Source organism: Nerophis lumbriciformis, linkage group LG11 (assembly GCF_033978685.3).
Source record: "Nerophis lumbriciformis linkage group LG11, RoL_Nlum_v2.1, whole genome shotgun sequence".
Taxonomy (NCBI): Eukaryota; Metazoa; Chordata; class Actinopteri; order Syngnathiformes; family Syngnathidae; genus Nerophis; species Nerophis lumbriciformis.
Genome location: NC_084558.2, coordinates 27839762 through 27864116, shown reverse-complemented (window position 1 = coordinate 27864116; position 24355 = coordinate 27839762). Strand labels below are relative to the sequence as shown.

Genomic DNA, 24355 nt, shown 5'->3' with positions numbered 1-24355 from the left:
ATGTTGAAATAGAAGAAAAGCAGCAGCTCGTTAACATCACGTTTTATTCCCATCAGGCGGTGTAGGAAAATAGATCCATTGTGACTCACATGAGTGTGTCACTTTCTGTCTCTCTTCACAACAAACAAACAAAAAATTGGACGCGTAGGGAAATTAAAGGTGCTTTACGCTGATTATTCTCTTCTTCTTTTTTTTTTTACACTTGGACCGACGTTAACAAAACATTTCAAGAATAAAGTGCGAACAATAAACACAAAGCGGGAATTTAAAAATACAAAACTGTTACAGGAAAACCATGCAGGACACTCAGAGCGTCGTCATAGCAACAAAAGCACACACAAATACACAGAAGAAGCATTTCGTTAAAAAAAACATTGATTCACTCCACGAATAGACTTCCTGTTGTCTACTGTGACTTGAAATGTTTGGGACGTCACAACCACAACAGAACCGTTTTGTGGACTGTCGCTTCCTAACAAGCCGCGATGGACCAGGATGGTGAAAAGTGTTGTATTCGCCCACAAGTGTTGTCCTTTCCGTTGTGTGAAAGTGCAATACGACAAGTGTGTGTGCTACCCGATTTGTCTTTGATTATCTGACCCGGTGACCCGCCTGAACCTTTTCATCGTCTTCCGCCACAATGCAGGACCAAAGGGTCCCGTTATCCAATCGTCATTTCATGTAGCCACTCTTCCAAACACGAGCAGAACAACAGAACCCCACAGTGCATCCTGGAGTAAGCTCCGGTCATATTTTCATAGGTTCCCGCTTGAGCTCTGACTTTTCCAGCAGGAAGTAAGGAGTCTTAACTTCCAGCTCCTGCAAAAAGCAGTGACGTTGCAAAGGGGGCAAAGGGTTTCAGGTCATGTTGACGCCACAACACACACGCACACACACACACAGTCACAGGGTGTAAAACGACAAAGGTCCATGGCGGCCCCAAGGATCGTAGCACCAGCGGCGAAGTGAACAGAGTGAAACTCCGCCTCCTTCAGAGGTCCTCCTCCTTTTTCTAATAATGCTAAAAATAATAATCACTGATGTAGTTGTGTTAGTGCAAACAAAGCATGAGCTAGTGGGCTAATAAACATTCATTTACTGCATTGGAACATTTGCTTTGTGCTTTGTCTTTTTTCTGTCTGTCATCAGCGGGGATGACATCATACAGTAAGTGCACGTTCATTTAGGCTTGATGGAATTGGGAGGGGCGCGATGTTGTCTTTGACACAAACACAGACACACACTCACACAGAAAGCAGCTGATTGACAAGGCTGAGTTCTGCTCAGAGAGGTTAGCAACAAAGAACCTTAACAAGGTTCTGACCCGTAGTACCAAAATAAGTCCATCAATACTGAACTCTTTTTTTCCGAATGGACGGCTGTGCGATGGCATAAATTTGGTGAGGGTGGGGGTAAGAGGGTAGGGGGGGTGGGGGATTCACAGTGCGTGTTGAGTGCAATGGAAGCTGATGGACCGTCAGCGAGGCCTGGCTTCATTCATCCTCCTCAACTGGCTTGGCCAATCTGGGATTTCCACCAATAGGGAAGGGGGTGGGGCTTGGTGAGATCAAAACTAAGGAGAAGGCCCCTCCTCTTCCTGTTTCTGCTGCTGTTTGACGGAAGCGGAAGGACAGTCAGGCGGTGGGACGCTGACCTCCACCGGAGTGAGCGTAATTTCCACTTCCCCACGCTCCTGCTGCAGCCTGGGAGGAGGTAGTGTAGTGCCGCTGTTGTTGTTGTTGGGTCTTGGCGTCTTCTGAATCACCTCCACCATAGTACGCGTGCGCCCGGGCGTCGCCGTCTCCCAGCCAGCATTACCTGGACTCTGGAACAGCAGCAGCGGGCGGGTGTGGCGGTCCGGCTCGGAATTTCCGCCCGCTTGGCACTGCACCACCACGCCCCGGTGCTCGACCAGCCTTGGGCCGGTGTCTGACGTGATCGGAACCGGGCTCAGAACCAGGCCCGGTGGCTCCTGGATCACTAGCTCCAACACGGACTGTGACACGGGCGCAGAGGAAGCCTTGTGGATGACGCCGCCCTTCACTGAGGCAATGACGGGGCTGTGGGGTGGGGCTGCGGGTGGCGGAGGAGGCTGTGGGGGGAGGGAGTGTTTAGGCAAAGTGTCTTCAGGTCGAGGTTTTCTCGGTCTTCCTCGTTTCCGTTTCACCGGGAGCGCTGCCAAGCCACCGGATCCGCCGAATGAAGTGCCTGATGTCACCTCTAGGGGGCGCTTGTTGGCGCTCTCTCGAGTCTCATAGGACAAACAGCCCTGAGGAACGATCATTAGCTGGCCCTTCTCCGGGATGGAGCTCCGGGGGAGGATTCTGGGTAACTGCTTCATGTAGGCCTCAACCTGCATCACGTCGTAAGAACTCCCGTCAAATAAGCCAGCCACTGGAGACAGGGATTGATTGACAACAGGTGACCTACCGCAGGACGCAGAGAGGAGGCGGCAGGAGAGGGCGGAGCTTCCTGCGACAGCCCTTTGGATGGCCCCTTGTCACTGGCCGGAAGCTTCCCAGCCAACGAGGAGGCGGTGTCTCCACCGTCCCTCTATGGAAACAGGAAGTAATGAGCGGCAGTAACAGGAAATTATGGTGGTGAGAGGCCCAAAGGGCAGCACCTTGTGGTCAGCAGTGTCGCTGTCACATTTGGGCGCCAACGGCGTTCTCTTGATGACCTTGTGAGGCTTGGCGGGACCTCCTGCAGCGCACACACACACAGGGTCACCGTGGCGACCACTTGGAAATGACATGAGAAGATGTTAAAGACAAACCAGCGAGCGTTGCCGACGCCACCAGCTCCGCCTGGCTGCAGCGAGGGTTGACGAGGTGCTCATCCATGAGGTAGTGAGCAATCTCCACCACCGTGTCGAACGAACGCTTCAGGATCTTCTGTGCCCAATCACAGATGAGCTTGCACGCCGCGTCTGTCACTTCCTGCTTGTACGTTTGCACTAGCTCAGTCAGCTCCGCCTAAAGAGGAAGAGGAGGTGCTTCAGCAAAACATGATTTGTGCATGAGCATGGGTACTTGTGTGTGTGTGTGTGTGTGCAGACCGGGTCATTCTTCAGGTCCAGGTTGGGAAGCAGAGGCATGTTGAGAACCATCTTCCTCCTGATGCCGCTGTAACAGTATGTGTCAGCCGACCAGTTATGGAATCAACGTCACATGACCTGAGCATCGTCAACAATAAACCCCGGTCGAGTCATACCAAAGACTATAAAAATGGGACCCATTACCTCCCTGCTTGGCACTCAGCATCAAGGTTTGGAATTGGGGGTTAAATCACCAAAAATAATTCCCGGGCGCGGCCACCGCTGCTGCTCAGTGCTCCTCTCACCTCCCAGGAGGGGATCAAGGTTGATGGGTCAAATGCAGAGAATAATTTCGCCGCACCTAGTGTGTGTGTGACAATCATTGGTACTTTAACTTTAACTTAACACTAAAACGGAGCGTAACGCGTTGTATGGCTCGCTAGTTTACTAACTCTGTGATGTAATGACTCTATGTCAAATAAAATACTTATGTGAGTACACTTCAATAAGTGTACTATGCACACTGTGTACTTAGTTCTGGAGTGTGCAAACTGACAGCAACTGCAATGCTATTCCAGATTCATTACGGACACAGTGCACTTACCGCAAATGACCATCACACGATTGATTCACTTTTTCTTCTCTCCATATTAATGGTGAATTAAAACCACCCTCGTTAGCCCCTCCCCTTCCGCCTTGTAGCAAAAATGGCAACTATTTAAGGTGCCAGGTGTCTAATGCTGCGCGATTTTTTGAGTAGGATGTACAGATCGATCGACCAATTTTTCTTGAAAAAGTATGTGATCGCCGTTGCCTGTTAATGCTTTTTAATGCCGATTAACGCCAATCCCCTCTGGCTGACAATATACCTATTTTTAATCCCCCGGCTGACAAGCGGCTAGCAGATAATTACTGGTATGTGTCTCCATACACCGGGAAGAGCCGTTCCCCTAAGCTAATAATAATCGGCGGTATAGCCCGTGCCAGCAACTTGAGGGTTCCAAGTTTGATCCCCGCTTCCGCCATCCTAGTCACTGCCGTTGTGTCCTTAGGCAAGACACTTTACCCACTTGCTCCCAGTGCCACCCACACTGGTTTAAATGTAACTTAGATATTAGGTTTCACTATGTAAAAGTGCTTTGAGTCACTAGAGAAAAGCGCTATATAAATATAATTCACTTCACCTCCATTACGGCAAGTAAACTGGATTTCTTAGTACCCTATTTAGTATTATTATCACTGGAGGACGAGCCGAAACATGTTACACACCGAGCACAAGCCAGGAGCAGGCATGCTAATGGCTAAGCTGGCCCATAAAATAGCTTTAAACAACACAGAGGAATAAGTGCTTAGTGAAGTTTAAGAAGTGTAGATGGAACCGTGTTGCAGCAGAAAGTAAGCAGATGTTATCAGGAAATTGACAAAATATGAGTCTTTAGAGAGGATAATATAACAGCAACTATTGATGCGTGTGCATTGGAGCTGTCAGTACACCACCTCAGAGTCACGTATAAAGAGAATATGGCCAACCTGGTTTCAGACGCCATGACTGCTACCAAATTTGGCTGATGCGATGAATTTGCAGCGCTTTCTCGTCCGTCTTATGGCGTGCATAAATGCCCTGTTGTGCAGCATGGGGCTGCACCACCCGCCAGAGATGCGGAAAGCTTTTATGTCGCTTCCTCGCAACACGGAAAAAAGAGGAGTATGGGAAGTGAAGGTTCACGAACAACACTGCAAAGCCACGGATTACTGCGTCTTGTGCCAGTTAAACACACAACACAACGTCTGCGTTTTGTTCAGTAGAGAACACAAATAACAGAAGAAATTAACAAATTAAAGAGATGTTTTGACAAAAACATCTCAGTGAAACTAAAATAATGCTATTGTCTAACAGCAGAAGAGAAAATCAAACACAACTACAAATAGACGGACATTGAAGAGTAAAAGAAACCACATTTTGGGCGTAATAATAGACGATAGTGGATGAATAAAGTTTGTCCGAGTCTAAAAGCACAGGCAAAGCACAAATACGTTGGAGGCAGCCACCACAGCTGACATACTTCACACAAAAATCACAATTTCTCTGTGATTGTTTGTCCAAAGCTAATGAAGATTTTGGCAAAATGAGGGTAGTAAGTTATTTTTTTGGTCGTTGTGTGTACTTTTTTAAAACGTTTTTTTGTGCCGTGTTGTGCCTCTCGTTTAGTTGGCCATACTCTCACTATAGGACATGTCAGAGGAGGGTGGATCGATCCATAAATTGGTGATATTGATACCAAGGGGAGTATCAGTATATGATTGATACTAGAGTGATTAGGTCGCTCTTTTTTTTTTTTAAATCTTTTGTTGTTTTGTTTTTGCTTTTGTATGTTATCGTGTACTATTGACTTTGTTATACACAAACAATTGTTTGTAATAAAAGAGCATAGGGAACTAGTTTAAATATTGTGTTGATATTGTTAAACTGCCAATGGCAATCACCTCCTTTCAAGCCTACATAAACAGCATTACCCGGTCTGCTTACTTTCATCTTCGGAACATTAATCGTCTTCGCCCATCCTTTACCCCACATACTGCTGCCATACTAGTCCATAGACTGGTCACTTCTCGCCTAGACTACTGCAACTCTCTCCTGTTTGGTCTCCCTCACAAGTCACTTCACAAACTTCAGCTTCTCCAGAACTCTGCAGCCCGGATAATCACCAGAACCCCTTCAATCGAGCACATCAACCCTGTTCTGCAGCAACTCCACTGGCTACCCATCAAACATCGTATCCACTTTAAAATAATTCTCCTCACTTTCAAAGCCATTCATAACCTCTCTCCATCTTATCTCTCTGACCTGATCCATGTCGCTACGCCCTCACGTTCCCTAAGATCCTCTTCATCCATCCATCTCACTGTCCCTTTATTTAAACTGTCCACCATGAGTGCCCGAGCTTTCAGCCGCTCTGCCCCAAATCTTTGGAACTCTTTACCACCAGACCTTCGTAACTTAGATTCAATATCCCTCTTCAAATCAAAACTCAAAACACACCTATTCCTGACTGCTTATTCATTGTAATCATCTTTTCTTCTCTATCTTTGTTGTTGTTGTTGTTTTTTATCCAATTTGATTTTATTTTGATTTTGTACGGTGTCCTTGAGTGCCCAGAAAGGTGCCTTATAAATAAAATGTATTATTATTATTATTATTATTAGGCTAGTCTCCATGACAACACTAGACAGGATATTTGGACTGTCCTCTTCCGCCGAGCCTTCGGGCCTTGATGTTGGGGAAAATGTCTCGGATGATCTTCCCAAAGTTGGCCGCGCTCAGCGGGTGATGTTGCAGGTTGTCACAGTAGCGCCTGGACAGGACACAGACAGTATGGTGAGTGACTGCGTGTGTGTGTATGTGTGTGTGTGCTCACTTGTAAGTCTCGTAGACGTCCTGTTTGGGCAGGCAGGTGTCCGAATGCTCCTCCAGGTGGCTACGGATCCAGTTGCAGGTGTGAAGTTGCTCTGATGTGGTGAATGAACAGTCACCTCCGCTACACACACACACACACACACACACACACACACACACACACACACACACACACACACAGTCAGAAAATGACTTATTTGGGTGTCTGACAAGGCAAGCAGCAGACCTTTTGTCGCCGGCACCAAGTCCCGAGGGCAGCTGGAGGTACAGGTACAGCTTGTCGTTGTCGGAGAAACGTTGAACATCTTGCTGTCAAAGCAGAAAACAAAGTCGCTGAGGTGAGGTTTGACTTTCAACCTCGCAGATCAGGAATTAGACAAGTCTTACCAGAATCTGGTCCACTTTAGTCTGAACACTCTTGCTGCCGCACAGAGAAGGGACATTTTTATTAGCAGTATTGGAAAAAAACATGTTGTGTCATATACATCTCTTTTTATTTTACTTCTAACACAAATGGCTCTGGATTCTTTCATAAAGACTATACAGTTGTTCAGTGCCAATACCACTAGGAGGGACCACGTGATTACGACAACAGGTCACGTCACTATCTTATCATCAAAATAATAATGTTTGCTTGTTCTACTATGATGGACTGAAGTGTTAAATTGATATACTTATATTTTGTTTCTGCTAAACGTCGCTTCAAAAGCTTATAACTTCAAACTCACATCATAGTGACAGATTTACGGCCATATTTCTAAAACGACCGTCTTATATACAATTACATTGTAGCCAAACCTTGTCCCTAAAAATACAATGTCTAGAGAAAATATGTTTTTCCCCATTTATTATGTTTTGTTTACTTTTTAAATTAATGCTGAAGGGGCATAGCAGTTTTGAATTGACTTTACTCAAGTCAGAGATAATAAACACTTTTCTTTCCCCTTTGGACCTATCAAACATTTTTTTTTACCTTTTTATATAAACTTTGGACATTATCTGAAATATGAACACATGACTATTGAAGATATTGGATTAAACTGAATTGTAGTTGTCACAGTGTTGTTTATTGCTCATATGTAATTATTTATTGTAAATACAAATATTTACATAACATGTAAAATATCAATAAAACATTATTTCACAATATTTAATTATAAACACATTTGAACTGCAGTTTTGGTGGTTGTGTCTTTCAGGCACACCCTTCCATAGCCAAATGTACTTCTGGTCACCCAGAATAATACAGTAAACCCTGATTTGGCAAAGTAGGAATAGTTAATTATAAATGGAATATTTTCATAGATAGGATATAAAAAAAACGAGATTCTAAATACAGTTTTCCACATTAGGAAAGCCCTCTAGATATGAAATAACACCTACATAGTCACCTTTACAAGCCGCAAACTTTGACGACTGTGTTACAATGCTCACTAGGCTGCAGTCAGCCCTTAGCGTGTTACACTAGTGACTAAAATGAGACCACAAACAATATCTCGTTTAGTGTCACAAAAAGCTACGGGCCCGGTTCTTAAGAGTTCAAATAGTTTGAATACCAAGGAACATAACTTACGAGATGTTGGTCTTGAGCTTCTGCAACAGCATGCTGGGCTCCGTCTCGCCCTCCACCACCTCCAGACCTGCCTCCCCCTGCAGGGAGGCATCTCCACTCGGGTGAAGTTGCTCCTCCAACATGTGGAAACGCTAACCAGTGCTCACAAGCACCATCTGAGGAGATTAAAGATGCTAAAAACCAATTCAATGTAGGTCAATATATCCTAAACCAGTGATTCTCAAACTGTGGTAGGGGTACAACTAGTGCAACGTAGGCTCTATCTAAAGAATCACTTAATTGAGTGGTTAGTGTTTTGGTTTTAAATACTCAAAGTGTTACTGTTCAAACTGTGTGTAATGCTACAGTTGCCAAATAATTAACACTACTTGTTAAATGAAATCTCTGCCTTGTTTTAATTAATACTTAGGCTTAGTATGCCACCGTATTTCAATGTTGGTCAATATGGTGGTACTTGGAGAGCCAAGTGTTTTCTGAGGTGGTACTTGGTGAAAAAAGTTTGAGAACCACTGCGCTAAGCTATCTCAACCAAAACATGTTCGTCCTTGTTTTGCCTATCGTTCACAATCATTTTGAAAGACAAGAACATGCGTCTTTTTTGGGAAGAGGGGGGTTTAAAGATGATAAAAAACGCTTGGAAGATGTGGCTAATGGGAGTAACCGTTGTAGCCTTTAAAGCCCTCTAAAAACAACTTCAAAACCCTTCATCAATGTTTTGTGTACACACTGCAAGTCTATATACCTGTATAATGTAGTAACAGACACATTCATAACAATATGTAATATGTACAATATTTACCCTATATTTGGTCATTTTAATCATTGCCGAAACTAATTCTTCTGCTCATTTTGTTTCGTTTCCACAGCAGCTCATGTCTGACTTCCAGCAACAAATGTGTGTTCCTGCTTCCGGATACAAAACGCATGTGTGTTCTAATCATAGCAGACTTGGTAACAAACAACAAAGATGACTATTTTTGGACAAATGAGGATTGACAACCTTATACTTTTGAATCTGGATTTATGGAGGATTAACTACTGCTTCTAGAAGCCAGTGCAAAGGAAGAGTGAGATGTTGGAGCAGAGAAAACCCGAAAGAGTGAAAGTGAAACGAAGCTGCAAAAATGTGGAACTTGAAGCCATGTTATTTCGACATAAATTGATTGCTTATCCAAAATCAACAGGAAATGTCCCCGGACAGATCAGATGAACAACTGTCCATCGAGTGAGTTACACTGTAAATATTGATCATGATACTCGCAGCACGTCATGCGTGTTATTACAACTACAGTACATACGATCTCTGGCTCTCTGTGTACAAATATGAAATGTGGGCTAATACTTTACAAATACTGTTATATGATTGTTCATGTTTTTCAGTCAGTACAGACTGGTGTCCTGACGTAGAAGCTAGCTTATCTCTTGTCATAGTTAGCTTTTATGGCTAATATCATAGCACGCCGATGTGTTACTATGCTAGAAAAAGAGTTCCTCAGTGTTCGCTCTTACAATAACAATGTCGCTACAGTTTGGCTTTTATACAGGTTAAGAAATGTAAAAAAAGTATTGTTGACTGTTTTTTAATGCATTTCAAAGTGATTTATTGGTAGAATTGATTGCTCCCATTAGCTGCATTGCACGCTACCAAGATTGATTTAATTTTCATATGTTAGAAAGCGAACAAAAAAAACAACTTTTGTCGTCTTGTCTTTCATAATGAGTGTGAACTATAGGCAAAATTCCCCAAAAAGTGCAGTTGCCCTTTAAAGACATGAGTCCAGAAGAAAGTTGGCCGACTTCAAAAAAGAGGGGGCGTGAAAAGAAACATTATTATCAATGTCGGCTATAATATTTTCCAATTGTATAGAGCAACAGATTAGCATAGCTATTGTAAGTGTTTACCAAACAAATACAAAAAAATGTACCTTTTCATTCCGGCTCTTGTAAAAGACGGATTTTCTTCAGGTCTAAATTAGAGATGTCCGATAATATCGGACTGCCGATATTAGCGGCCGATAAATGCTTTAAAATGTAATATCGGAAATGATCGGTATCGGTTTCAAAAAGTAAAATGTATGACTTTTTAAAACGCCGCTGTACGCAGTGGTACACGGACATAGGGAGAAGTACAGAGCAGTTGCGTCTACCAGTCATACTTGCCAACCCTCCCGAAAATCTCCCAGGGCAACCATTCTCCCGAATTTCTCCCGACTTCCACCCAGACAACAATATTGGGGGCGTGACTTAAAGGCACTGCATTTGTGTGCCGGCCCAGTCACATAATATCTACGGCTTTTCACACACACAAGTGAATGCAACGCATACTTAGTCAACATCCATACAGGTCACACTGACGGTGGCCGTATAAACAACTTTAACACCGTTACAAATATGCGCCACACTGTGAACCCACACCAAACAAGAATGACAAACATATTCCGGGAGAACATCCACACCGTAACACAACATAAACACAACAGAACAAATACCCAGAACCCCTTGCAGCACTAACTCTTCCGGGACGCTACAATATACACCCCCCGCTGCCCCCTAACCCCGCCCACCTCAACCTCCTCATGCTCTCTCAGGGAGAGCATGTCCCAAATTCCAAGCTGCTGTTTTGAGGCATGTTAAAAAAAATTATGCGGAGTGGGGACGGCGTGGCGAAGTTGGTAGAGTGGCCGTGCCAGCAATCGGAGGGTTGCTGGTTACTGGGGTTCAATCCCCACCTTCTACCATCCTAGTCACGTCCGTTGTGTCCTTGGGCAAGACACTTCACCCTTGCTCCTGATGGCTGCTGGTTAGCGCCTTGCATGCAGCTCCCGCCATCAGTGTGTGAATGTGTGTGTGAATGGGTAAATGTGGAAATACTGTCAAAGCGCTTTGAGTACCTTAAAGGTAGAAAAGCGCTATATAAGTATAACCCAAAGAATGCACTTTGTGACTTCAATAAGAAATATGGCAGTGCCATGTTGGCATTTTTTTCCATAACTTGAGTTAATTTATTTTGGAAAACCTTGTTACATTGTTTAATGCATCCAGCGGGGCATCACAACAAAATTAGGCATAATAATGTGTTAATTCCACGACTGTATATATCGGTTGATATCGGAATCGGTATTTAAGAGTTGGACAATATCAGAATATCGGATATCGGCAAAAAAGCCATTATCGGACATCTCTAGTCTAAATCACAAACTTCCGTCAAGTTTCAGCGTTTTGCTTATGCGGTTGTTTTTGGAGGTTGTTTTTTTTTTTTTTTGCAGCATTTGTTTTTAATCTTGCATTTGTCTTGTGTGCGTACAAGGGCCAATAAAAAGTGAGTTGCGGTCCAAAGACGGCGCCTGGGCCAAACTTTGGACACCCATTGGTTAAAATGTCCAAACTTTAAAAAATAACTTGCATTTTTAATAGAACCTATTTGATCAATTGAATACACTTTTGAAGAGCACATTAAATGACACCTGGCGTCAAATACAAAATTATTAAATGACAATAAATGGATTAGGAAAAGGAAACGAGAGGACTTCCCAAGTGAACCGCCAAAAGGCCGCCGTCCGCTGACATATGGCGGCATTGGTGAACCTCTTCTCCGGCTCCGAGCGGAGCTGCGGTCTTGTGCCAACCGAGCAGCCTCGGCCGGGCGCACACACAGCCCCCGCATGTTGAGACACTATTATAGTGAGCAACGGTGCTCATGTTCCCTGAGTGTGAGCTCCGAGGTGCCGGTGCCATGTGTCGCCTTTTGACCGAACGAGCAAAGTTAGCGCGGGGCTAAGCGGCTAACAGGACATACCGCCGCCACATGCTAGCATAGGGGTTACTCCGGTGTGTCTCTGACCGACGTGACGCATTTACGCCTCGCAAACTGGTTACATATTTGACATTTTAGTCGGGGCAGCATTATTACAGACTGACGACGATAGGAACGAGGAGCTAACTAGCCTAGCTCGATTCTATCAGTTAGCATAAGCTAGCACGCAACGAAACAACCAATACACTTGTTTTTATACCCTATTTTACTTGAGAAATAACCCCCAGCCATAGGTAATGATTTGTGTTGTTAAATTACAATAGGATCGGTCACTCGTATTAGAATTATAGTTTTTAAAAAGAAAAGGAAAGTACCTGAGCCAAGATACAGCAAAAAAGCCTTTGAGATTTTTTTGTGATTGGCCGACTGGGTTATGTCTGCCTGACTACAAAGAAGACGTCTTTTCCCATTGGTGGGCTGTCGCAAACCTACCCGGATACCAAAATCCAGCTCGACTCCATTCGTTGATGGCAAATATTTTTCTGAAGGGGATTATTTTGATTGGGCGTAACATTGTGGTCTGCCCAGTTACGAAACAGGTGATTTTATCTGGCGAATTCTGCATAGCAACAGCCTGGCCTGCAACAAACACCAAGAACAATGAAAAATAATAATGTTAATAATTTAGTAATGATAATATAATGCATAAAACTTTTTTTTTTATTTGATACTTATAACATGCTACTGAATCTTTATTCATACACACATCTTTCCAAAAACAATACCGTGTTTCATTTCACACATTTATTTGCAACAATACAAAAGTGACAAGAATCTTTCTCGGAGACAAACAGTAGCATGAGAAACTTGACGTCTGCCTCCCCCTTGTGTTCATTCAAAGCCACTGCAGACAAACAGAAGAAGCACACTTTTAATAACAATACATTTAAATGTAAAAAAACATTTATATAACCGTCAAATATATATATATATATATATATATATATATATATATATATATATATATAAAAAGTAGCTAAAAAGTTTAGGACATACCACTTTTTGAGGAATGGATGGATTAAAAGAAGCCTTATGTAATGTCTTATGTGCTTTTACATAGCACGTTTTACTAAGTAATGACCGAGTGAACTTATCCCTACCTGACCATGTGAGCAATGTCCCAGTTGGTTTCAGAAGACAACGGTCCAATGATCTCGACACCCTCCTCTGTTACTATGGCAATTTCATACTGGAAAAGTTTGAAAAAGTTTATTTTGCTGACAAAATACTTTGACAGTTCTTTGTGGTCAGTGTTAACAATCTTGTGTTTCTCACCTTGTTGTAGGAGCGAGCATCTCTGTAGTAGAGCACTTTGAGGCAGCGCTCCACCAGCTCCCGTGCTTCCTGTTTGCTCAGCTCACCCTTGTTCTCAATCGCCTCCCTCATTAGAGGCTACACACAAATATGTCAGATGTTAACGGAGCAAAAAAATTGTCTTTTGGAGGATGGATTATTCACCTGAGCCAAGTAGGCACCAAAGCCAGTTGCCACCATGGGGGCCTCGTAGGCCACGCCCAGCTTGTCCACGAAACCAAGGAAACTATGAAAAGACAAAATAGTCGACTGATGACGAATACATCATTTACTAAAGAAAACTGTTTTGCATTAGCTCCTCCAGTTATTTTTTTTTAAATGTTCATTATAGAAAGCATTAAAAAGACTTCAAAGTAATCTACTTAGTCAAAATAAAAACTCGCAATTTAATACTAATTACATTATCATCTAATTTAACTAATTGGCTGTGACCCGTGTGTCATTTCTGTGGAAAAAAAACAAAATATTAGCAAAGAACAACCGGTACAATATTTTTAGAATTATAAATGATCTTTTGTCTCACTGCTCGTTCATGTTAAGAGTCCCCAAAAGTGTCCAAAAAGACCATAGCGACTAAGTGTGATACCCCAGATTCCTCCTGCTGAGTCTTCTTATTCTCTGGCAGACCAGGTATGTATGAGGTGTGTGAATAAGCAGTGTTACGATGCATACAGAGTTGTGACAAGCTACATTTACAGACAGCCCCATTACAATGTGTTTATGAGCAAGGGGGAATGGCAGGCCGTCACAAGTAAATCAATGTATGGGAAACACGTTGACATAAGGCAGTGCTTCTCAATTAGTAATAGCATATATCTTGACACGTACAAAAACATTCTCTTTAGGGGGGGTGTGATAAAATTATCTGCTCTAGAAAAATTTCACTGTGAGTAAGTTCCAAACAGCCCGTTTAATGCAGTGCTTCTGAGTGGGGCGGGCACCCAAAGCTGTGAGGTTCACATACAGATAGAGTAATAAACATTAACTTCAGCGGAGGCGTAAAAAAAACGTTGTCCCTTAGGGGGGTGTGACAGAAAATAATTGAGAACCACTGACATTAGGGAACTAATTGTTCATAGAAATTATCCCTTTGGTCTCACATATTATGTCAACTAGGCATGTAACAAGGTGATAAACCACAGTAAACTTTTGACGGTTAGTATTACTGCTTTAAATTAAAATGATAAAAATGAGATTGATAAAACTGATAAAATTGCGGAGATGGTTATACTGCTAATTAACTGGAGAAGCAAGCAAGCGCTAGATAGCTTAAGTGGTAACATGAATGCAAGTGTCATTAATGTATTTCCCTATTAAGAACATTATCTGTGCATTTTAAATAGTAAAATCCTGCTAGTAAGAGGCAGCTAACAATACAGGTAATCGGGACACCATCCATTCAGTCTATGAAGCCCTATAAACCAACACCGTTTTCTGTACATTATGCAAGTACCGGTATGTCATATAGCATTTTGGTCATTTTAAGTATCACCGTAACTATAGCAACGGTAGCGTTCATTGCTGTGCAATGTCAACAACAGAGAGCACTTTCTGTGTCTGCTACCACTAATGTCAGACGACTTTAGCGCTATCGTGTAGCACTATTGCTAAACGCTTCAAAATAACAGCATATAACAGTGACTTACAATGTCCGCTCTCACCGTAGGGCCAAACAATTATGGCAAAAATAAGTCACGATTATTTGGATTGATATTGTAATCACGATTAATAACACCATTATTCATTAATTTGAAAATATATTAGTATTTATTGTACCACCAAAACTCAACGGATATAAATTGATAACGAATAAATCACAGCAAGTAAAATAATAGTAGTAACAATAAATGTAAATAGCAATATAAAAAGAATAACATTTAGTTTTTCCGTTTAAAGTATTTTAAATTCAGTTTTTTACCTTTTACACTTATTTTACCACCATAGAGTGTGTGCTTTTGTGTCAAATTATATTTAATACACTTTTTTTTAAATCAAATGCAAAAATCCTCACATTTATTGGTGCATTACAACTTCGGAAAATTTTGACCAGTATTTTAGGTCAAAGCATAATTGTGTAAATGTATCAATGGCCCCGGTTACACTGCACATTAAATCTGATTTGTTTTCCCTCAAGTGACACAGATCTAATTTTTTTTGCTAAACGCTCCAAAGTGCTTCAAACCTGATCTTTTGGCATCAGATTCAGGCCACATCAGGAGGTAGTACTGAATCCGATTGGAATCTGATCTTTTCAAATGTGACTTCAGTCTAAACGCAATGCAACCTGAGTGTGACCTGAATGTGATTTTTTTCGTCAGCTTTGGGCAAGCTATGTCATTCGTGTGAAAGACGCAGTCGCCAGCGAAAATAAATATTTCATCACATTTCGGTTTCTATTTAAGACGACCAAATTTTCGGTGCCTCACTTGTCAATAGTGCGCAAATAATAGACTATGTAATAAATGAATATAAATAATAAATGATAAATGGGTTGTACTTGTATAGCGCTTTTCTACCTTCAAGGTACTCAAAGCGCTTTGACACTACTTCCACATTTACCCATTCACACACACATTCACACACTGATGGAGGGAGCTGCCATGCAAGGCGCTAACCAGCACCCATCAGGAGCAAGGGTGAAGTGTCTTGCTCAGGACACAACGGATATGACGAGGTTGGTACTAGGTGGGGATTGAACCAGGGACCCTCGGGTCGCGCACGGCCACTCTTCCACTGCGCCACGCCGTCCCTAATATATATTTTGATTCCGAAGAAATAGCGATTGTTGAAAGACTTACATGTGAGTTGAAAAATAAAGCTCCCGTAGATCCAAGCTGATGTCCGTGTCTCCTCTACTTGACAGCCATAAGACGATAACAACCCTCCCAAATATATTACACTTTACATTATATTACTTTTATTCACCTTAAAAAACAACAACATTTGCTTCAATACTCGCAAGGTGTTGCGACTTTTATTTTATTTTGTAGTAGTAGCGACTTCCTCTCTATCAACTTCCTTTGTTTTCACTTTATCGAAGTGTGCATGCAAGTGACGTCGAGACCGCATTGAGGTCTGTACGCGTTTACACTGGAGTCTGATAAAAATCACATTTTACTTGCAGCGTAAACAGTGAGCTGGATAAAATTGAGCTCTAAAAAAAAATCCCACTTGGGCCACTTTGGCCTGCAGTGTAAACGTAGTCAATAAGTGTTTTTTAAGTACATTATGCTTGTGTAATGTACTTATTTTGTTAGTGCGGTCAGACCGGGTGTGGGGCACCCTGCAATTATTGTGAAGGGAGAAATTGTGCTGTGCTGTTGTCAACTTTACGAGTAAGGAGACAATTTCAAGCTGTAAAAAAATAAAGCGCACCTCTCAAGTTGCGACTGCCGTTTGTAAATTGATCTTACATCAATCAATCAATGTTTATTTATATAGCCCTAAATCACAAGTGTCTCAAAGGGCTGCACAAGCCACAACGACATCCGCGGTACAGAGAGCCCACATAAGGGCAAGGAAAACTCACCCCAGTGGGACGTCGGTGTGAATGACTATGAGAAACCTTGGAGAGGACCGCATATGTGGGTAACCCCCCCCCCCTCTAGATTCGATGATGTTGTTCACAACAACACAAGCAGATGAGATGTGTTGTGATTGTTCTTGCTAGCTTTAGCTTCTTAGTTTACTCGCTGTTTCAAGGGGCCGTCCCACATTGTTTAGTTTAAGATGAGGCGGTTCAGTGTGTCGGGAATAAATGAGCGATCCCGGACACATTATTTTCCCCAACAAATGTCACACAGCATAATGAAGCAGTAGGCTGGTTGGTGTTACTGGCTAACATCTTTGTGTGTATCCTATAATAATCTTTACCTATGAAAACACCATTGTTAAAGGTCAATTATTTTCATGTTGCTGCTGATGTTTAAACATGTCCTCTCACACCAGGGCACTTTATTTTACATTTTGTTCTTTTACATTGTTGTTAGCTGAAGAATTTAGCATAGCTAAATGTTTTCAAAGAATAGTGGAGATTATATTTGAGTTTTATTTTATTATTTTCAAGGCTTTTTCTTTTTTATTATCTCAAAACACCTCTTAAGTTGGGACCCTATTATAAAAAACCTACTTTTCTTACTTGTTGGTACCTGTTTTTGTGAATATGGGATCCCAATCAGTCCCCACATTTTTTAATCAAGGCATGGTGGAGAGATTTAGTTATGTCAACGGATATTTCCATTTATGGGTTGGTTTATGGGCTTTATCGGGATAGGAGTTAAGATTTATATCGCCCAGCCCTACACTTGTGTTACCAACAGTGCTATCACAGTTTAGAGATGTTCTTCGTTTAACTGAGCGTTACAGTAGGCCTTATGATAGCATTGTGTTTATATGTATGAGTGCACGTGTGTACCTTGTTTGAGTGTTAATAATGAAATGGTGATATTGAAGACATTTTATAATGCTACTAAATGTTTTTTGTGCTACAAGTGAAAAAGCTAAGCATACAGCCCTGGAAAAGTAGTTCTTACAATAACAATGTTGCTACAGCTTGGTTAATATGCAGGTCTCGAAATGTAAATTGAGCATCGGTGGCAGGCCACATGCTATAAAGTAAATACAACTAAATTGACCTTTTTGAAGGCAAATTAAATACTGGAAACCATGACTCTTATCAAAATCAAAAAACGTCAGGGCTCATTTGGATCACCTCTCCCCGTTGTAGAAGCCGCCGATGACCACAGTGTTCCACAAAGGGTTCATCTTGCTGCGGCGGTTGTACATGACTCTGGTGAGCCAGGAGTGGACCGCCTTGGGACTGTAGCTGTGACCGTCCCCCAGCAGCTCCTCGTCAATGCTGTTTTCGGGAAAAACAGCATTACCACTTTTGTGACTTTGCTCGCTCAACTTTCAGGATTTGCCACGCTTACACCATCTGCTCAATGATATGCTTGAGGTGCTGGTAGTCGGCGTAGTCTCCTGAAGCGCCCAGAATGGTGCTGTTGTTCACCTGAAACACCAAACACACAAGCTGACGTGTCCGTCGCCGTCCACACCAACGCCGCACATCTAGAGACTCTCACCTTCATGAGGCGGGAAATGTTGCGGAATCTTGCCAACGACCCATATGACCCCAGCATGTCAGCAGCCAAGATTACACCACCTTTGAACTTCAGTCCTAAAACTGACGTTCCAGTAACCATGGGGGTCCTGGGGAGAAAAAATATTGTCATCCTGCTGTACCACCAAGTAGGAACATACCCAACTCAAATTGGTTATAATATACATTATTAAGTTTCAAATCGGCAGCACGGTGGAAGAGAGGGGTTATTGCGTCTGCCTCACAATACGAAGGTGCTGAGTAGTCTGGGGTTCAATCCCAGGCTCGGGATCTTTCTGTGTGGAGTTTGCATGTTCTCCCCGTGACTGCGTGGGTTCCCTCCGGGTACTCCGGCTTCCTCCCACCTCCAAAAACATGCACCTGGGGATAGGTTGATTGGCAACACTAAATTGGCCCTAGTGTGTGAATGTGAGTGTGAATGCTGTCTGTCTATCTGTGTTGGCCCTGCGATGAGGTAGCGACTTGTCCAGGGTGTACCCCGCCTTCCTCCTTGAAGCTGAGATAGGCTCCAGCGCCCCCCGCGACCCCGAAGGGAATAAGCGGTAGAAAATGGATAGGTGGAAGTTTCAAATCATACATTAAAAGACACTAGCCTCTGTGTAAATGTAACTTTGTAGTATTTGATTGAGACTTGTATTAGTAGATTGCACAGTACAGTACATATTCCGTACAATTGACCACTAAATGGTAACAGCCGAATAAGTTTTTCAACTTCTTTAAGTCGGGGTCCATGTTAATCAATTCATGGTAGAGGTCTATTTAACACTAGCTGGCTAATCCACAGCACAGAGATGACAAAATACATACTTAATATTTTAAAGATTCCTTTATTTTAATATTGAAGTTCTACACAACAAATGTATCGTTTTCGAGGCTTAAATCTGATGTAGTCTTCCATGAGCTGAAAATTAGCAGTTAGCTTAGCAGCAGTTAGCCGCGTCACTTCATGATGATACAGCAGCGGCGCTCGGACCGAAACTGGGAACTAAAATTGCGCCCCAAAGACGACAAGAAAGGGCGAATTCAGAAGCACTCACAATGTGTGTCGAACGGGACCACATCCTGCGTCCGGTCCAATGCTGCTGCTGCCGGGGAAGGAATAAAACTGGCCCGGTTTTGGTCCATTCTCCCAAAAATTTAGCCTTAAACTGCTGCCGTCCATGTTGGATGTTTTCCGGAAGTGACGTCATGGCTCCATTTTGTTGGTCTTAAGACGCCTCAGTGTCGCCGTCTACTGTTAGAATGAAGCTACAGCTATTAATTATGTGCAGTTTGTGTCGTAAATTATGAAGGTAATGTGTCTTTTTACACTGAATTTGTTTAACTGAATTTTTTTGTGATTGAATTTTGTAAATTCTATTTTTTACAACAACAATTTCATTGAATAAAAATTTGTCAGCAAAATTTGCGTGTTTAAAAATTCGGTTTGGTAAAATATTGTTTAAAACTGTGTAAGCCAGTGCAGAAAAATGTGTTGCTTCAATACTCAAGACCCTCTTCCAGTAAAGTCGGACGGAATGCAATCAATTCTGCCTCAGAACCAGCCAACGAGATGTGAAATGTGTAGTTCCGTGACACACATACCGGTATTGAGAATATGTGACAATATTTCTACACTGAATTTTTACACACTGATTTTTAAAACACTATGATTTTAAATACAAATTTATCTTAAGAATATTTATTCAATGAATTCATCAAAAATTCAAGCGCAAAAAAAAAATCAGTTACATAAATTCAATGTCCAAAAAAAGCTGATAAAACACAAATTAAACTCCATACATATAGATACAAGTATAACATGTATGCAAGATGTATGATAGATTTAGCTTTTGTCTCATAAATGTTTTAGTATTTTTAGAACGGTTTTCTAATTCTTACGTTATCATTAAATTAATATATACCTGCTTTTGCCACTACGGTCTTGTTTAGTATACTGCAAATGGAATTGCTGCTATTAGAACCTGAAATTACATAAGGCCACACCCAAAGCACTTTTACTTAAATAGCGCATACAACAAAACAAAGCACGTAACTAAAATAACATACAGTACAAATAAAATATTAAAAAATAAAAGGTATCTAAAAAATCTAATCCGAGAAGCTAAACCCATTTCTGCTTTACTGCTATTTGTCATTGTGTGGGTTACCATGGTGATTTTCACCACAAGTATTCATCACAAACACTTTATTCAAACTCTTTTATTGGACGCCTTGAAATGACATGAATTGTTATCTTCACCAACACTGGACGATGATGATGATGATGTAACAAAGAGAGGAGTATCTCATTAACGGAGTCATTATGAAAAAAAGCACTAAGGTTTGGCATCAGTGTGTATGATGACGAGGAGGATGTAAAATTACAGGAGGACACAGTCAGAGGAGTCTTTCTCTCTTCTCCTGGCCCCTCCTGGCTGTGACGCTGCCTGACCGCTGACCTAGAAGCACAACAGGATGTCAGCATGGCGACGAAGTCTGACTTTTTATTTTTCAGCCAATTGTTGCCGTAGTTACCTGAGGGGCTGCCTGATGAGGGCCTTGCTGCTGATACTCTTCCTGCTGGAGCTGCTGGGCCAACTCCAGGTCACTTAGGGGCCCTGAAGCCCCGCCTTCTTGCTGCAGAGACACGGCCACTAGGTAGTCCTAACACACACACACAGTTAGAAACCGCCATTAAAAAAGACCTCACGGGAGTCCTGCCGACATGGCACCTGGTCAATCTGCCTCTGCTGGTCACATGGCGGCAGCTTGGCGGGTGGCGAACCTCTCTGAGGGGGATGACACAGCCGGAAGTGTGAGTCACAGAAGTTTCCGTCTCCTTCGACGTTGTGCAGAGACTCCCACACCAAGGTCTCCTCCCGCAGGAAGCCCTGATCCGTCACCAACAGGTACAAGTGACCCTGGGGGTGCAGCGGGATGACAGCATGCACGTCAATTTACTCTGTGAGTGTGTGTGTGTCTGTGTCTGTCCCACCTTGTGTTTGATCATAGTACTGAAGTGGTTATTCCTGAAGAAGACGCACATCTCTCCTTCTTTGGCCACCGCATTGAGCTCACACAGGCCATGATAAGACAGCTGCGTCGCCGTCGTCTCCAGGAAGTGCTCTGCCGCTAGCCCTGCACACGCGCACACGGCATGAAAACAGCGACTGAAAACCACAACCTAAGCAGGTGTGAGTGTTAGACCTTCGCTGACTTGACTGCTGTCACTCGAGTGTTTATAGTCAATGATCTTCTCCACCAGCTGGTTGTAACTCAGTTTTCCCACAGCAGAGGCCATCTCTGGACTCTACACACACAGACACACACACAGTACTCAAGGCTGCCGTAATGGAGGCGCTCACAAGTCATCTGGATCAGAGTCAAGTATAAAGACAGTATAGCCAACTTGGTTTCAAACGATCTCCTCAATGATTGGTCAAAAGGCACTCAAGTGACTATAGGGTGCCATGACTGCTACTAACTATGTGTTTGCGGCGCTTTACAAGTTTTTCGACATGTATAAATGCCTTGTTGTGCAGCATGAGGCTGCTCCACCCACTAGAATTGTGGAAAGCTTTTACATTGTTATCCCTACAACCTAGAAAGAATACATATGGGAAGTGAAGGTCCGCGAACAACACCGGAGAGCCACAAATTACAGCGTCTTGTGCCAGGTGAACACACAATACGACTGTTTTGTGTAGGAGAGAACACACAGAAGCTAATACAAATAATAACAGAGGAAATTAACAAATTAAATAGATAGTTTGACAAATATAAACTACTTTTGAATCTCAGTAAAACTAAAATACTGCAATTTGGTAACAGTAGAAGAGAAAGTCAAACACAAATAAATGGACATTGAAAGAGTAAAAGAGACCACATTTTGGGTGTAATAATCCATGCATCCATTTTCTACTGCTTGTCCCTTTTTGGGGTTGCTGGAGCCTATCTCAGCTGCATTGGAGCAGTAGGCGGGGTACATACACCCTGATGATAAAATGATCTGGAAATCTCATGAATAAATGTACAAGATAAAGTGGCAAAAAATACGTTCATAATCAATAAAGCAAAATATGTTATGGACTTAAAATCACTCCATATTCAGTGCTGCTCGTTAGTGTTACCCAATCTTGAGGTATTGTGCAGAAATATTGGCAAATAACTACAAAAGTACACTTATTCACTGTGCATGTTACAGAAAAGAAATATCAGTTAGAATAATACATAATGAGTGATATATACAGCGATTACAAATACGTTGGAGGCAGCCACCACAGTTGACAAACTTCACACAAAAGTCACAATTTCTCTGTGATTGTTGGTTAAAAGCTAGTGAAGATTTTGGCAAAATGAGGGTAATAAGTTTTTTTTAGGTCAATCTGTGTATTTTTTTCTGCGGTTATTGCACCGTCAGTTGTGTGTTAGACTTCCTGCTGGTCACGAAACACTGCAGGAATGTAGCAGCAGAGTGTGTCAAGTACGGTTGCAAAATTAGACCTTCACGAAAAAAAAAGCAAGTTTTATTCTAAGTTTATGAGCTGCAGTATGTTTAAAACTATATATAGACTTATTATTTTGGGGGGGGGTTTGTCAGGAAAAACGTCATAACGACAGCAATTGCATGCATCCCGAGCACAGCCGCATACGTCCTTGCTAGCAGTCACGGCGCTTGTTGTTTAGTTGGCAATACCCATAGCCATACGTGAGTTTGATCTAGATGATTGGCAGGCAGTGGGCGTGTCACCTGAGGATCCACCAACCAGCCGTGGTACAGCGGGATGTCCAGCAGGTCGAACACTATGCACTCGGGTGTGTACTCGAAATCCGTCACGCCCGTGAAGCGAACGTTCACGTCAAGACCCGTTGACAGTTTTGGCAGCACTGCCATGGCGTCACTCATGTTCTGACACACACACACATACACATTGACTTTGTAAACATCTTTTGCAGAAAGCGTGTGTGTGCGTGCATGTGTGCATACTTGTTGAAAGTTGAGCTCCACGCCTTGTGTCTTTTCTCTCGGTGTAACTGACAGCACACACTCACCTGCAGAGCGTATATACAGGCGAGGTGACTTACAGTGTCATCATCAGCTGATTGGCTATGACATTACCCAAGTGAGCCATCAGGTCTTCCGTGGTGACAACTTCAGTGTGAGCAGGAAGCTTGGCCTACACACGTAGACACACACACACACTTATACAAAAAGAATATCGTGTTTGTGGTGTTGTGTTACCTTCCAACGCAGGAAGAGAATGTTCATTATGGCCAGCAGAGGGCAGGGTCCGTTCTCGCTCTGAGTGATGATGGGTGTCTTTTTCTCCTTCCACGTGATCCACTTCACCAAGTAATATGCCGGTGTAGACGCGCTGGTCTCTGAGGACGTGGCCGTGGCAGCGGCCGTCGTGGTAGCAGTGGCTGTCATGGTAGCAGTGCCCCCTTTGAACAGGTTGAAAAAAGTCACAAACTGGAAGCCCACTTGGGTTTATTATCATTGTCATGATGTTGTCACCTGTCAGCTCGTCCTCCTTCAGGCTGGCCACCTCATTGGACGGAGAGCAGCCCTCTGCCCCCAAGGCGGAGTAGGACGAGGACAAGATGTCGTCCGCCTCCTGGCAGCTTCCAGCAGCCGCCAGCCCGTCGGACATATCCAGACTGGGAATGGAGAAGGATGCTGAGTCGCTGGACTCTCGCAGCTCATCTGAACTGTCGGCCGTCGCCACAGAAGAACTTTCCAACACGTCAGCGTCCTGACCTGCAGGCAGACAATATGTTTGTCGCTGAAACATGACAAAGATGGTGTTACCATTGTAACAAGTTGTTCTCACCTAGCGCTCCTTCTGTAGCCACGACATCTTGTAGATCTCCTTCCGTGTCGTTGACATGTGTCAGTTTATTTGGTGTCAACTCTACTGGGTCGGCACCCTCCTGTAGAATGCTGACGGGGGCGCTGCTCGTGAGGGGTGCCTTGACCTCTGACCCTTCTGTGGTTGTGGTTACAGTAAGTTCTGTGGAGACGTGCGTCGCAGCGGGGGACGAGACAGACTGGGACATGCTGGGACGACGAAGATGATGTTGAGCAGTTACTCAGG

General features: G+C 42.9%; 3 protein-coding genes across 3 annotated transcripts; all 3 read right to left on the bottom strand.

Moving 5' to 3' along the window:
- Window positions 1-26: 26 nt before the first annotated feature.
- Window positions 27-12298, bottom strand: rfx5 (regulatory factor X, 5). The gene is made up of 11 exons (XM_072914113.1): window positions 12154-12298; window positions 8026-8180; window positions 6840-6873; window positions 6679-6761; window positions 6454-6573; window positions 6274-6390; window positions 3059-3137; window positions 2777-2975; window positions 2624-2703; window positions 2431-2553; window positions 27-2353 (listed from the first exon to the last, which is right to left on the bottom strand). Exons 2-11 carry the CDS (start codon window positions 8145-8147, stop codon window positions 1574-1576), a joined length of 1737 nt encoding a protein of 578 aa, XP_072770214.1. The 5' UTR covers window positions 8148-8180; window positions 12154-12298; the 3' UTR covers window positions 27-1573.
- A 270-nt stretch (window positions 12299-12568) lies between these two features.
- psmb4 (proteasome 20S subunit beta 4) lies at window positions 12569-20327 on the bottom strand. Its single transcript, XM_061966953.1, has 9 exons — window positions 20180-20327; window positions 19313-19509; window positions 18238-18364; window positions 18085-18164; window positions 17865-18011; window positions 13298-13379; window positions 13115-13231; window positions 12940-13028; window positions 12569-12683 (listed from the first exon to the last, which is right to left on the bottom strand). The coding sequence occupies exons 2-9, from the start codon at window positions 19435-19437 to the stop codon at window positions 12671-12673; spliced, it is 780 nt and encodes a 259-aa protein (XP_061822937.1). The 5' UTR covers window positions 19438-19509; window positions 20180-20327; the 3' UTR covers window positions 12569-12670.
- A 135-nt stretch (window positions 20328-20462) lies between these two features.
- mindy1 (MINDY lysine 48 deubiquitinase 1) lies at window positions 20463-24317 on the bottom strand. Its single transcript, XM_061966943.2, has 11 exons — window positions 24092-24317; window positions 23776-24018; window positions 23500-23702; window positions 23377-23434; window positions 23245-23309; window positions 23008-23166; window positions 21465-21567; window positions 21253-21395; window positions 20990-21178; window positions 20793-20921; window positions 20463-20716 (listed from the first exon to the last, which is right to left on the bottom strand). The coding sequence occupies exons 1-11, from the start codon at window positions 24315-24317 to the stop codon at window positions 20639-20641; spliced, it is 1596 nt and encodes a 531-aa protein (XP_061822927.1). The 3' UTR covers window positions 20463-20638.
- Window positions 24318-24355: the final 38 nt, after the last annotated feature.